Source organism: Ctenopharyngodon idella, chromosome 22, assembly GCF_019924925.1.
Source record: "Ctenopharyngodon idella isolate HZGC_01 chromosome 22, HZGC01, whole genome shotgun sequence".
Taxonomy (NCBI): Eukaryota; Metazoa; Chordata; class Actinopteri; order Cypriniformes; family Xenocyprididae; genus Ctenopharyngodon; species Ctenopharyngodon idella.
This window is the reverse complement of record NC_067241.1, coordinates 26,948,786-26,963,917: the sequence shown is the minus strand read 5'-3', so window position 1 is coordinate 26,963,917 and position 15,132 is coordinate 26,948,786. Positions and strand designations below refer to the sequence as shown.

At 38.1% G+C, this 15,132-nt stretch overlaps 1 protein-coding gene across 4 annotated transcripts in view; it reads right to left on the bottom strand.

The window, feature by feature from the left end:
• The window catches only part of ndrg3b (ndrg family member 3b), a 69,456-nt gene that overhangs the window by 15,376 nt on the left and 38,948 nt on the right, over positions 1 to 15,132 (bottom strand). For 3 of the 4 annotated variants that reach the window (XM_051880766.1, XM_051880768.1, XM_051880767.1), the window contains exons 4-8: positions 4,372 to 4,477; positions 2,867 to 2,987; positions 2,225 to 2,287; positions 1,990 to 2,050; positions 296 to 382 (exon numbers count right to left, since the gene is read on the bottom strand). In XM_051880766.1, the coding sequence (XP_051736726.1) occupies positions 296 to 382; positions 1,990 to 2,050; positions 2,225 to 2,287; positions 2,867 to 2,987; positions 4,372 to 4,477 (438 nt within the window). Of the gene's footprint in view, positions 1 to 295; positions 383 to 1,989; positions 2,051 to 2,224; positions 2,288 to 2,866; positions 2,988 to 4,371; positions 4,478 to 9,447; positions 9,727 to 15,132 lie in introns of those variants that run through there. The other variant, XM_051880769.1, reaches the window with a different exon arrangement.

Here is a 15,132-nt window from a genome sequence, read left to right as displayed (position 1 = left end):
AAAGCATCCAAAAGAAGATAATACAAAGGCTATTGTATAAGTCCACTGTGGCAGATGGGTAAACCATTCTGTATCAATTACAAATTGTCAATATATTGCGTGCTTTGTTTCCATATTATTGAACATAAGTCCATTATAATTGCCTACAGTGTAAGAAAAAGTGAAAAAAAGGCCTTTGCAGCTTGTCATTGGGACAGTACCAGTATCAGTTTTGTGTCATTTTAAGTAATTATTCATTTAATAATTAACTGCACTACATTAACAACTTAATTTGACAGTGCATTCACAATTTTACCTTAGAGGCAGCCCAGTCGATCCAGCCCTTAGCACAGGGGTCCACATTGATGAGAACCAATCCCTCCACCAAAGCAGGCTCATTCAGCTAGAGAATAACATCACATGGATCAGTCCATCATTACGGCTAATACTGACTTTAACACTCAGGGCATTAGGTGCATGACATGAAGCCAACTGAACAGACTAATGAGACAGATTCTTGAATTCTATAGGGTCATTGAATAATCTAACTCAAACACATTGCTATTGGCCTGGGAGCACAAAAATTATATCACAGGAAACACAAGAGTAAAAAAGATTTGTCTTCAAAAACAATCATCAAAAGAGTATAAACACTTCCACATCTGCAACATGTTTTCATTTTGGTGAACATTACTAATTGTGCTGGTTACTGGATAATGTTACAGTAAATGTTAATAGCCAAGTAGCTGTTTCAAGTGAAATGTACATTTTAGGTGCTTTTCCACTGCGTTGGTCTGCGTCTGTCGGTGCAGTGTGAATTGGCCTTAAAAGTAATTTAATAAATATTATAGGACTGGAATTCAAGTAATTGGGATACATAGAGATGCTCTCAGGGGTGAACTCAGCCAGCACAACAGACTAAAAAGTGGATGCGATGATGTTCACGCCTACATTGTCTTGTTGAATATTCTGTTTCACACTAAAATACGTCACATTACAGAAGTAAGACGTCTTGAGAATGCAACAAAGTAAAGCCATGCAGCTTTAACCTCAGCAGTGACCAAGCTAAACCTTTTATTGAAGTGACCTAACCAGTTATCGACATCAACACATTAACCAAGTTCTCAGTATGTCAGTGTCCAGAGCACTGAATTAATGCAAAGGCTCACACTTGGTTTTAACAAAGAACTTCAGCTATAGACAGCTGAACAAATCAAATGTCTTCTGATAGTGATCGTGATGGAAACAAGATTCAGGTTTCACACCTCTTAGTTTTTTTCTCTGCATAAGGCTGTGCATTGACGCTAGAAAGGCATGCAGAGAAATGCAATGCACTTACATGACCGCATGTCTACTGACAAGCATGTGACAACCAAGGTGTAATTCAAATTATTTTAAATAGTTTACAGTACCGCAGTTGTTCTGCAGAACTGCGTAGGTGTGTGCTTGTTCCAATTGGCCATCTGATTTCACAGGGCTCGATGAGCAAGAAATATGAAAACGTGCACTGCAAGCTGTTAGAAGAGTGAGAGTGTGATATGCTGGACTGAAGTATTGGAGTAAGTAGTGAAAGAAGGCCATGGAGAGCCACATTCTTCAGATAATTTGAGGAAAAACCCTTTATCTTTTCATACCTTGATAATAACCAGCAGGAAACATGAGAGTGAGTGTGTTCGAATGTGTATGACGTCGTAATGAATAGGTTTATGAGGGTATCTATCTCAAGCGTGTATGTTTGTGCATAGATGGTGAATGAGGGCTTTGTGTAGGGTGAGAGTGTGAAAGTATGTGTGAACTATGAGTCTCTTATTAAAGCCTGAAGACAGATGGTTACTTCATACTTCAATAAACTTCACCTCTCATGAACTCAATTTCATTCAGCTGCTCAATTAAACACCTAATGTCTCATTACCACCATAAGCTACTCCAACTAACAGTTAGTTATTACAACATATCTGGTCACACTAATTGGTCATTATAACAAAATAAGATGGAAGATATTTTACTTACAGCCAGTCTAGTGAGGATATAAGCTCCTGCACCCACACCGATACCAATCACACTGTTGATTCTGTTAAAGCATTTAAATCATTCATTAACCGGCATATATTACTAAAAACACACATAAGCTATTTGAGACTTTAATAGAAGGAATGCCCATCAGGATTTTGTGAACATATGGGATTAATTTTTATCTAATTGTACTGGATTAGGTATCATGTTATGACGTGAGGTTCGGACTCACTTTAGCTGGGTCAGAACTGATGGCAACATCTCAGCAAGCTCATCCATAGTGGGGTACTGGTACCTGAGGGAAAGAGGACAGAGGCAAGAGTGACAAATTAGTCCAGCTTTAATTATTTTCAAGTGAATGTGTAAACACTGTCAGCAGTAAAGGTGTGGTTACACCAAAGTTCTCGTTAACTGAAAATTTTCCATCATTAAGTGATTTTTTTTTTACACTCAGTGTAAAATGCTCCTCTTCTGGCTGTCTATCAAGTTTATGGACACTGAATGGCATTTCTGAGGTAAATATAACATTATGTGACATTGTTTACAAGCTGTTTTATTGATGTCTTTCCGTGGTTGTGAAACTGACTCTGAGCGATTACATGAGACATGACGTTGTACTGTATCTTTCAACATACCTTCTGATGTTCATTCATGTTTATTTCATGCTGTAACTAGTAGTAAAGCAGAAAAGATGATAGTTCACGCATGCTAGCTGCAGCTTCGCTTGATATGTCGCACCACAATAACAGCGCCAAAACGGTATTTATTGTTTGAAACTTTAGAGGGCAAAACGTTTGCACAGACCAGTTTTGTGAATTTAGGATTGGATATATTATGGTTTTGAGCCAGTTGTAGTTTTGGTAGTTTGTCTTACCCAGTGGGGAAAGGAGGTGCAGATTCTTGCTGGCCTGGAGCATCAACATGGACCACAGCAAAGTGCTGGGTGATCTCCTGCATGTCCTCGAAGTTAAATAGTGTGTTGAAACATGACTTATCTGTGTCGCAAGAGAACAACAAAGCACTTGTTTATCACAGACACTTCTCAAACATGTTTTTCATAAATCAATAATCAGACAAAAAAAAGATCCCTTGGGTTCAACAAGACATTTCTGAAACAACTGTTTTACTAGACCCAATTAACTACCATCATCAGTGCCCTGTAAATCAGTTTTCTGGCTCTCATTTTGCAATTAGTTGTATATACACTCCAAAAAAAGAAAAAAAATTTTTTTTTGAAAAGGTGTAGTGTTGAGGTGCAACTGAAATCGCACACTGAGTAGGTACTATATTTGATGAGGAATGAACTTTGCAACCATTAAAAAAAGCATGTTCTATAGAGTGTGAAATTCAGATATACAACCTTCATCTTGTACTATACACAATGTCAGTTGCGTCACTTTATGATCATTCACAACTCCTCTCTCGTGGCCTTGTGGGATAGTAAAATGTTCATTGTATGTGCACTTCAGAATTTTGATGGTAGCAGGTACTTTTTTCTACTGTTTTTTAATGAATACTACGAATTTGAACCTACTAATTTCACATTCGGTTTTTTACCTACTATATAAAAGGGAAGTAGGCATATTCAGATGCAGGGTTGGTGTACCTCCAGGAAAAGGGCTGAGAAACACTGATCTAGACTAGGGATGCACCGATACCGATACCAGTATCGGTATCGGGCCAATACCAAGCTCATGTACAGCAGCAGAAACAATGTCAGCCTCAGGGGTGTGGAAATACTTCAAAATTAATGATGACAACCCACACATTGCAAACTGCATGCTTTCAATCATTTGTTATCAATTAGTGAAGGCGGGATAGGCGGAATCGCGCTGAATGACACAGGCCGGAGTGTGCTTGCTCTCTCTCTCTCTCTCTCTCTCTCTCTCTCTCTCTGTATACATGGTAAATAATGACCACTGTATCTGAAAAACAAGTTTATTTCATTTGTATCTCTATAGTATTTGTTGTATTGTTTGTAATTTGTTTGTAAATTTCTTTTTATATAACAACAATTATATATATTGGTAATTATGCCCTTTGAAGGTTATTGGACACTGTAAAATTTTTGTTCTTTAAGTTTGTGACAAGCACAAAAATGATTACTTTTTTCATTAGAGTAATAATAAAGAAGCAGTCCTACATTCATTAATCTCACTGTGTTGTGCTTGGAAAACTACGTCACCACAAAAAAAAAAAAAAAAAAAAAAAAAGAGAGAAATTAATAAATGTATAAGCATCGGTATCGGTGAGTACCAGAAAATGGTATCAGTGCATCCCTAATCTAGACCATCCATTCTTGTCCTCTTCAAGTAGGTGAGCTCTAATGGCACATTCTGAGACCGGAAAACCAAACTTTGAATATATGGGACAACTTACGGTTAAGTCCGATGTCATGATAGGTGAGAATGACTGGCCGGTTGCCTTTAGGGGTCCCTCTCAAAGTCACGTGAAGGACGCCACGTGGAGTCTCAATGTCGTGCTCCTGCAACCAATCAGAAGATGACATGTGAATTGCCAATAAAAGCACAAAAGTGTCAACTGTTTCAGCACAGAGCTGTAGGATGAGGTAGGGGGTACTGAAATCGCTTTTGAATGCATGCTCGCTTTTTACTTTCAAATTCACAATAAAACATACTCTGTGTATAGGGAGTGGCGGTACTGACCGAACATTTGATTTGATATTTGTCCATTATGCTCTGGATCTGTTGTGCACCAAATCCTCCGCCACTGTCTTGGCAGTCAACTCTCCTTACTCTTGTCACGTAATAAGAGAAATCTGACTGCATCTCTGTAGCTCGTGGTGTATGGAGCAAAGCAAAAGCTTACAGTTTATAACTGTAGCGTCAGTTGTCTAACTTAACTAAATGGTTTTTATTCCTATAAAACTGTAAAACGACAGTGGTTAATGGTGCCGCGGTGGCCAAGTAATGTAATCACTGTATGGCTGAACACCAAGTAACACTGGTAACACAGACTACTGCAGCAAGCTTATCAGATGGAGACTCACAATTAACTCAATTTTTTTAGTCTGTTTCCAAACAAATGAAGGTCAACGTCAGATTCAGTCACCCTCGTGTTTCATTGTGGTGTAGGTTTTGGCCCACCGTTGATGTTGTTTGTTGTTGCACATCACCACAACCACCACAGCATTGTACGTCAAAGTAAAAAAAAAAAAAAACTGCCGCCTCGGACAAAATGGACACCTCAGCTACAAGATCACACAAACAGGATGAGGTTTGAACCACAAGAATGAGGAGAGAGGCTAATAGCACAATTCAAGGACTCCCAAGAACAGAAGAGCAGCAGGTCAGGCTCTAATCTCATTCCACACACAGCGTGAGGTTTCATTATTCTGGATATATCTGCCTGCAGCTCACCAAAAGCAGCTCTGAACCACACCAGAGGAGACTGACATTGTTTTGATGCAAACCTGCAGACTCCACACACACTTACACAGAAACACACACGACCTTAGTGACCTTAACTGAAGGTCAACTATGCGCAGGCGTATTCGTTAATACAAGGCGGCAAGAAGGGAAAGCTAAATCAATTCTCTCATAGTTAATGTTAACAGACACAGGTAATGTCTTTGATAGTGATGTCTTAAGCAGAAGATCTAGAAATCATGCTAGCAGCTGACACCTGAAGCAAACCACAGCGCACACACTGAAGGCAGCAGATTTAAAAATAGACAAGGCGGTTATGTTTGAGTGTGCACATACACATATTGCTCTCCATGACATCTCATGTTAGATGATTGTTTGTCTGATCTTATGATGTACCATTCAAACAGTCTTCAGAAACAGGTGTTTCTACAGTGGCACCATTTCTACACTGGACGTGAGCAGCACGCTGTGACATGACAAAACATGATCACTCCCCTTAATTATCAAAGCTATGTACAATGGAAACGGCCGTTGCAACGTGCCATCAGTTGGTGGACACCAAGTTTCTATTTGACGTGCTGCACATCTACTAGTTCTTATACGTTTATTTAGTGTTACACTGAATGCTAGAGTATACTGCTACAGTATTTGTGCAATTCTTCCTAATTTCCTGACCAGTGATTTGTGATTAAAATGGTTAAGACCATTAAAAGACCATTAAATATTTTGCCATTTTTGGCTTGGTCCATTTCTTTTTTTTTCTCAGTAGTGTAGATGTGGTTGTGCCCGAGGGCAGCTCAGTAATGTGTCAGGGAGCTGTCAGAGACAGCAGCGCTCTGATAAGATGGAAGAAAGAGAACAAGGTGAACATGATAAAGAGCTTGGGCGGCTGTCAGTGTCGTATCAGTTGTAGAAAAAGTCCAAATCTCATCCAAACAAGTACCTGTCTCTTGTTGGTCTGTAAACAACGGAGACATGACACTCTTAGATCGACTGGTATTCAGGGACAGGAATTAAGGTGATTTAGATCAGACCGTTACCATTTTGTTTATTTAAAGGTAGGGTCGGCAATTTTTTCATAAACACTTTTTGTTATTCTGGTTGAAATTCTCTTTATATCCTGATAGTAATCAATAACAGAAGTGGTCTTAATATTAATATTGGGAAAAAAATAAAATAAAAATCTTCTGTGGAAGTCTTAGGACCAGAAAATGTACATCTAATCATTGGAGCTTATGCTGTGTTCACACCATGTCATAACCATCCTGTGACGTTCCACCCGGAGCTGTTCACATCCTTTGGCAACACTATCTACACCTGACAATCTGCAGCAGTCAGGTGGTACAGTCCAAGCTCTGTAAGTTGTTTACGTTCTTTATTATTGTAATGTTGTGTGCTTTAAAAACATGAGGTAATTTAGCACCGTCTCCCGTGACACTTTGCAGATTTTCCTCTGCACGTTCACGTGTTTTGGAAGATGTGCGGCTTTGGAGAGCGCTATGAAGGGAGGGTGGGATCTAATCCTTTCAAAGCTAGCTTGCTATTGCTAGCCGCTCTCCAAAACTGCCTACCCTACCTTTAAATGGGGAATTATCCAAGTTAATGTCAGTAAATTATGGAGTGCTGCAAGGGTCTGTGTTAGGCCCTCTGCTATTTCAAATATACATGCTGTCCTGCATCCTCAATAAACAAGTTACAATAAGCCCAAAATGCAGCTGCTAGAGCTCTTAACAGGTCAAGAATATATTATCATATAACACCATTTTTATCATCTCTACACTAGTTACCTATTGTTCCGTATTGATTATAAAGTATTGCTACTGACCTATAATGCCCTAAATGGTTCAGCTCCTGTGTATTTAACTGATCTTCTACCATGCTACAATCCATCACACTCTTTAAGGTCACAAAACTTTTGGACTTTTGGTAGTATCTAGGATATCGAAGTCCACTAAAGGAAAGCATTTTTACATTTGGCTACTAAACTCTGGAATAGCCTTCGTGATAATGTTCGGGGCTCAGACACACTCTCCCAGTTTAAATCTAGATTAAAGACATCTCTTTAGCCAAGCATTCACATAATGCATAATACATAACCTTATACTCCAGTTATACCAGATGAAATGCACATGATTATCTTTTGCTTGAAATGTTAGGAACAACAGCTATGCTAATCATATTTCATTTGCTTTTGTTTCTACATCGGGATGCCCATCCTGAGGTAAATAGAGATTACATCAGCTCCAGTTTGGATCCAACCTCTTATAAAGATTTCAGAAGACCCAACACCTGTGAAGAGATGACGCCAACCCGTGCAAGGACTTCAGATGATGCCAATTCATACATTTTCTGTAAAGCTGCTTTGAAATGATAAGTATTATAAAAAGTGCTACACAAATAAATGTGAATTGAAAAGCAGTTATTAAGAGAGCTGAAAAGCACTGTTCAGCGATTCCAGATTCTACGTCAGAATGCCGACTCATTATTGGCCATCTCCTGCATTAGCATCATATGCATGTGTCATGCTGCTCACGTGAACAGTGTCAGACAATACTGAGCCGGCGTTCTGATGTAGAACCTGAAAGCGCTGGATGCAAAAAGTGTAGGAGAATGACACAGAAGAGAAGATATTGTTGAATAAAGTCGTTATTTTTGTTTTGTTTTTACGCACAAAAAGTATTCTCGTCGCTTCATAACATTAAGGTTGAACCACTGCAGTCATGTGGACTATTTTAACGATGTCTTTATACCTTTCTGGACCTTGAAAGTGGTGGTTATATTGCTGTCTATTGAGGAGTCAGACAGCTCTCGGATTTCATCAAAAATATCTTAATTTGTGTTCCGAAGATGAACGAAGGTCTTACGGGTGTGGAACGACATGAAGGTGAGTAATTAATGACAGAATTTTCATTTTTAGGTGAACTAACCCTTTAAGTTAGGGAGGTCAGTACACCTGTACATAGCTTCTACAAGACACTGATTGTTTGTGTCTGTTCAAATGTAAAACAGTAATAATGTGATCTAAATGGGCAAACTGACAATCTCAATGCTACTACCTACATGTCTTGGATTTCGTAATTTCTGATTTCAGTTTTCTTAAAATGTTGGTTCATATGGTTCATAAAAATATAGACATTTTATAAAAAAATATTATAAAACTACTGACAAAAAAGGGAAAGATAACAGACAAACAAACTTAGTTCAGCATCATGCATTATGCTGATGGAAACCACATTACATTGATACTAGAGAAGCATGCATAGTTTAATTTTATTCCTTTCAGCTTGCCAATAAAATGACCAAAATTTGATTAAAGTTGGTGTCATTATTTGATTATCCATGCTGCATCTCAAGTGACAGTATGCAGGTAATAAGCACCACATTATTAATCATCAGTAATGATTTAAAATCAGGTGGCTGAAAGGGAAAGGGTTGAAGAAGAGGGATTAGTGACGCCAGCCAAAAAGTTGCTTTAAAAAAGGTAGAACAAATTATTACAATTATTATTTTAAAGAAAAATTATGAATTTCATGTATACGTGCACAATAAAACCCGGAACATGTGTTACGTAAAACAATTAAATATTATTAATTATATTATACTCTTCACATCATACATATTTCTTTACATTTTTGCTTTTGGCAGATGCTTTTATCCAAAGCAACTTACATTACATTCATCTATACATTTGTATCAGTTCATGAATTCCCTGACAATTGAACCCATTGCTAGCACCATGCTCCCTTTTTTAAAATATAAGAACACTACAGCATCATACAGCATGCTTCACTGTCATCAGCCTAACACATACACTCAAAGGCCTCCCTTTGATGCTACAGACACATGAGAGCACACACACCACACGTAAACAACCGTCAGACAAAAGGCAGAAAACGCCCATCGTTCACCCACACTACCTACGACAGACACGACTCAAACTGCATCAGCACTCGTGCACAGGCGTGAGAGCTTGAACAGTTCATGTCTGTAAAGTTCCCACTGGTGCTTCAGAGAGAAAGCAACAGGCTACTCTGAGACAAAACACACTCTTTCTGTTAACACTCACCACGGCAGTCACAGCACAGGAAACCTGGTTGATGTCCAGCTCTGCCGTCATGTTTCATCCAGCGATTACAAAACAGACGCTTTCTCCTGTTCCCTCTTCTCACTCTCCTCAGAGAGGGGCGGTGGCAGGAGGTAAGGGAGGGGACAGTCGCGATTAAGAGAAAGGGATGGGAAGAAGACAACAGGGCAGTCCGTTGCTTCAAACACCCACCGATAACAAATAAAAGGTCTTTTCCCCCCTCAATAGAAGCCGATGTTGCTAAAATGAGAGGATAAGAGAGGGATCCAAAGCAAAGCAGACGTATAAATGCCTGGAGAGCGATGAGTGGTAGATATGGAGGGCACTCAAGCTGCTCTAATTGGATTTACAGGGTCAGGTGGAGGGGGTGGGCTGTGTAAATCTCAGCTTCTGTTTCAGTGTGCGAGTGTGCAAGTTGATAAGGGTGATTATTGGGAAATGTAATTAATAAAGGTGGATAAATCAGTCCAAAAGTCAGCAAGTGAATGGAACACGTGGTAACATCCAAGCTGCTGTTGCCATAGTGACAGGAATGGTCAACTCCATATGGTGAAAATACATGCACGAATGTCTTCAAATGTCTCCGGTTTTGTGTTTCAAGACACAGAAAAATGTAAAAGGAGAATATATTAGAGGTACTGGTGTGGAAAATGTGATCGTCTTCCACAGTGCAGAGTTGGTTAATCCTGAGCTCAACCTCCTCTGGTTTTCCTGTCCGGAGAGCGCAGCCTGGCTGCAGTGCTGTGCAATGAGGAGGTGGTGTTTCCAATTGCAATTTTCAAGTGCAATTAAGATGACACGTTCCCACAGGTATGAAGTTTTCAAGCATAAAATGCACATAAGCAAAGTATACTGTGGGCTTCAGCCTAAACGGTCAAATTGCCTACACACAAATATGTCAAAATGCCGTTTTGTTAAGTATCCTCATAAACACAGTTGGTTATGTCTGAAGTGAATGCAAATATTTGAGAAAGCGTGTTTAAAACGTGTGTAACAGTATATTGCAGGATCCGTGCAGCTCTTAAAGTGACAGCAGCCAACCAGAGTCTGCAAAGTGTCACGAAACGCCGCTAAATTACCTCATGTCTCAAAGCACACAACATTAGAATAATAATAAACTTAAACTTAAAGAGTTCAGACTTGTACCAACTGACTGCTGCAGATTCACTTCAGCGTTGATAGTGTCTGATAATTCCGAAAATGTGAACAGCTCCGGGAAGAATGCCACGGGTTGTCATCTCGTAATTACTGTTATGATATAACGTGAATGCAGCATAAGCTTGTTGTTTTGGTTCAGGAGGAACTGTAAAAGGTGGCTTCTGTTTTTTTGTGGCACTCGGTGACTGTCTGTCTACAACTCTGCATAGCCTCATTATTTCCTGGTTAAATAAAGGTTAAACAAAAAAAAAAACAAAAAAAAATTAAAGCATATTTTAGTTTACCATGAATGCTTGTCAGTACATTCGGCAGCACACCTTAACCACATTTCAAAGACAATAGAAATAATTATGAATTTACATATAAACATGCTGTTTAGAGTGCTATTTTAACCCATTTAAGTTCAGCTAACTGCATTTAATAGAAGTTTAAACTATAATACATTTTCATTTAATTACAATTAAAGGGTTAGTTCACCCAAAAATGAAAATAATGTCATTTATTACTCACCCTCATGCCGTTCCACACCTGTAAGACCTTCGTTAATCTTTGGAGCACAAATTAAGATATTTTTGTTGAAATCTGATGGCTCAGTGAGGCCTCTATAGCCAGCAATGACATTTCCTCTCTCAAGATCCATTAATGTACTAAAAACATATTTAAATCAGTTCATGTGAGTATAGTGGTTCAATATTAATATTATAAAGCGACGAGAATATTTTTGGTGCGGCAAAAAAACAAAATAATGACTTATATAGTGATGGCCGATTTCAAAACACTGCTTCATGAAGCTTCGGAGCGTTATGAATCAGCGTGTCGAATCATGATTCGGATCACATGTCAAACCACCAAACTGCTGAAATCACGTGACTTTGGCTCGCTGAACCGCTGATTCGACACGCTGATTCATAACGCTCCGAAGCTTCCTGAAGCACAGTTTCATTTTTGGGTGAACTAACCCTTTAACTTGCAATTAAATGTCTGAAAACATTTACATTCAGTACTATTTACATTCATGTGCTTCAAAATTATGCTGAAGAGCATTTCTTTTTCACAAGGGCATCCTTTAAAAACTGCATACCAAGTCTTGACGAATCAGACTTGTCTTAGCCAGAAAAAGCTGCAACAAGAATTTCCAAACAGGAAGTGACTGATCAGTTTTTGTGTAATTTATGAGTTAATCTGAAATAGAAAAAAAAGCACAAAAGACCGTTGAGCAATAAAATGTTTCTTTAAATAACAGCACAGCTGTCTTTTGATTGGCATATTGCCATTCAACTTAGTCTGTCTAAAATTGATAAGCACAACTTGTTTCAGACATAAATTAAGAAATTAATTAGGAATTAAGCAGAAATGAAACAGAACATACAAAAATCTACTTTACTTGATTCTAAGTGCCTCAAGAGAGAAAAAAAAAAAAAAAGTCTTCATGAACCTTGAAAGATATGCCATTTTTTTGTTGTTGTTGTTTGATTTAGTTTACTTCATGTTACTACCAAACAAACACTTTCCCCCTCATTTTCGGCATATGGATTGTATGCTTTGTTGCCTAGAAAGAGCTTTCACACCAATGACAAAAACATTCGGCAAACGTACTGTGGATGAGAATAACAATGTGGCGTAAAAGCAATTAAACTCTGATTCAAACTCAATGGTACTAACAGTAAAAAGGACATGAGACTGGCACACTGACCCATGTAGCACCGCTAGGCTCCAGCCTCCAGTGTGCTCTACTTTGACTGACGCGAACGGAAGGATTGAGACAGAGAGGAAATCATCAAGCAAGGAATAATGGGTCACTGTCAGGACCACTGGGCAGCTTAGTATTAAATGAGAAAGAGGGAGTGATGACAGAGTGTGTGAAGGGTGTAATCTCATTCACAGCTCTCACAGAATGATGCTGCTCTTACAATTCAACAATGAAATCATCCTGGATTCACTCCCAGTCATCTGCTTTAGATAAACATCCACAACCATGTCTTCCACTGCTGATGTTTGATAAAGGATTTGGTCTGATGAGGGATAGAAAACTGACCTCAAATTCAATAAACCTATATAGGCACATTTAGATAGTGTCATAGTATGGACAAATTCCACTGTCATTCACATATTTACTGTTCGATATAACCTGACGTGGAAGCACTGGAGCGTTCACAGCATCATGCTATAAAAGTCAATCTACATGGAAGGCTAACTTGACCTAGATTACATCTGACTGTGTACCGTGAAATTCAACAACTATGCAAGAAAAATGGTTTGTGAAATAGGTCACCTTAGATCATTAGCGTCCTGCAACAATTCAGCCCTTCTGAGATAAGAACAGCACAAGTGCATTTTTTTTATTTGCATTAAAACTGTGCAAAGGGATGCTCAAAGATGATCCAGAGAAATGGGATACACCAGAGTTAAATTTGAAATGTCATAGCAAAGGATCTGAATATTTGTGCTTTCTACTTTGTCTGATAACTTAGTAGATAAAAAAAGATAAAGTTATCTTTTACTTTGTCATTATGGCGTATGGAGTGTAGATTGATGTGAAAAAATAATTGGTCGCACTTTACGTTAAGTGTCTTTAGGTACTATAAACTAACATTTAAATGATACAATGCATTTCAAAACGGTACCATAATGCTGTTTAAAGAGTAGACAAATTATGATTTTCAGTGATAAACCTACCCGTACAATAACTGTTCTGTTAATAACCCTCTGTCGATCCGACTGTCCATGGGCCGGATACAAAAATGCGGAAGTATAATCTGTAGCTTTCACAAAAGCCCTGGAGCTGTCAAGACTTTTGCTAAGAAATGAATTTCTCGGTCCAAGAAACATGGAGAATGAGTAAACATTGTTCATTTACATACACTACTGACATTGTAACAATACAAAGTTGGTTGAAAATCGCAGGATACACTTTATTGTGTACATACATGTTTTTACATTGTACTTACATTTTAAAATACCTGCATGTAATTACAGCTGTAATTAATTTCGGTAATTACATCTATGAATGCACTGTTGACCTTTTCCTTACCCCTTAACCCACCCTTAAACCTAACTAACCACAAAACCTGTCCCTAACCTCACCCGTATCCCACCTCAATAACAGCAAACTGTTTTGCAATATAACATGAACACAATAAGTACACAGTACCTAACAATTTTTTTGATGTACATAGTAGTTAAAAAAAAAACTAATATGAAGTCTGACCAAATCATTTAAGGGGAGACACATCTGTCAATTTTGAGATTTTGGGCTTTTTGGCTTTTCATAAAGTTTTTTTTTTTTTTTCAGATTAGTGGAAAGAAAACATCCAAAATACACTTTTAAGTGTCTTTCATAGCACATCTATTTGCGCCTGTAGATTTCAATTACAGTACATATCTTTAAAGGACGTTTTCTTTAAAATGTGTTTTTTCACCTGCAGTCAGAAATCTCCACTTCAGCAGAACTTGCTTACACCAAACTTTACAGTTTTATTCCTATCTATATTCTGAAGGTTTTTACAGAGGGGTTTGTTCATATTTAATTTGCCTGATTTTATATTTTTTTTTCCTATTTATTTATTTATTTTCTGGCTTTGACAGTATTTTCTGATTTATGGAGTGATGAAAATAGAAATCCAAAATCTCCTATGTAAAAACCTTTGACTTTAATATGTCAAACAAACAAACAAACAAACAAGAATTCTGAACCTGACTTCATTCAATGTTCAGAATTTTATTCAAGAAATGTATACAAATTAGTGCATATTTAATTTGTTATTATAATTGCACCTTATTTGCATATTTAAACAACATTTCAGAACATTTACAAAAATGTTTGCAATTCTTACTGTAATCAATCAACTGGGGAAGTATGGTGATATCGATTAGTTAATTTTTTACCCTATTCACCTGGGGTGTCGTGCCTTAAAGAATTTTAGCATAATTCTGAAACAAACAAAAAAACTGAAATAATGAAGAGGTCTGAAGACACTGTAATTACCATGACCTCTGATGCAAACAGACCTTTATAACAATGAAACACAAACCACTGTAAGTAAATATTATATCATAATTCCTTTTGTTCCCGGTATGAAATCATCACATTCTGTGATGCAAATTTCCAATCACTCCAACCCCGTTTGAACAATAAAAACACAACAAAAAGCCTGTGAATTGCTACAAAGGCCATGAGGATCACAAGCATGTGATGAATAAAACTTGCATAATGAACAAGAATGTAAGCGATCCTGATCTTTAACCATACCTAACGTTTATATGCCTATGAACATAACCCAAAAAGATGGGTTAACCCTTGACATTTCACTTGGTGTAACCTTGTCCCAGGATGCACCTGAGGTTATGATGGATGAGAGAGTGGGGAGAACAAGGATTTCCCTCCGCTCACAAAATGTAAAGAAAGCCCCCCGTGCAGCGGCCCACGCGTGTACACCCCAGTGCTGGAACACACCCCTGATCAGTGTAACTGTATGCAAGCGTGTTTTGACAGCAGCCACATCAAGCAAC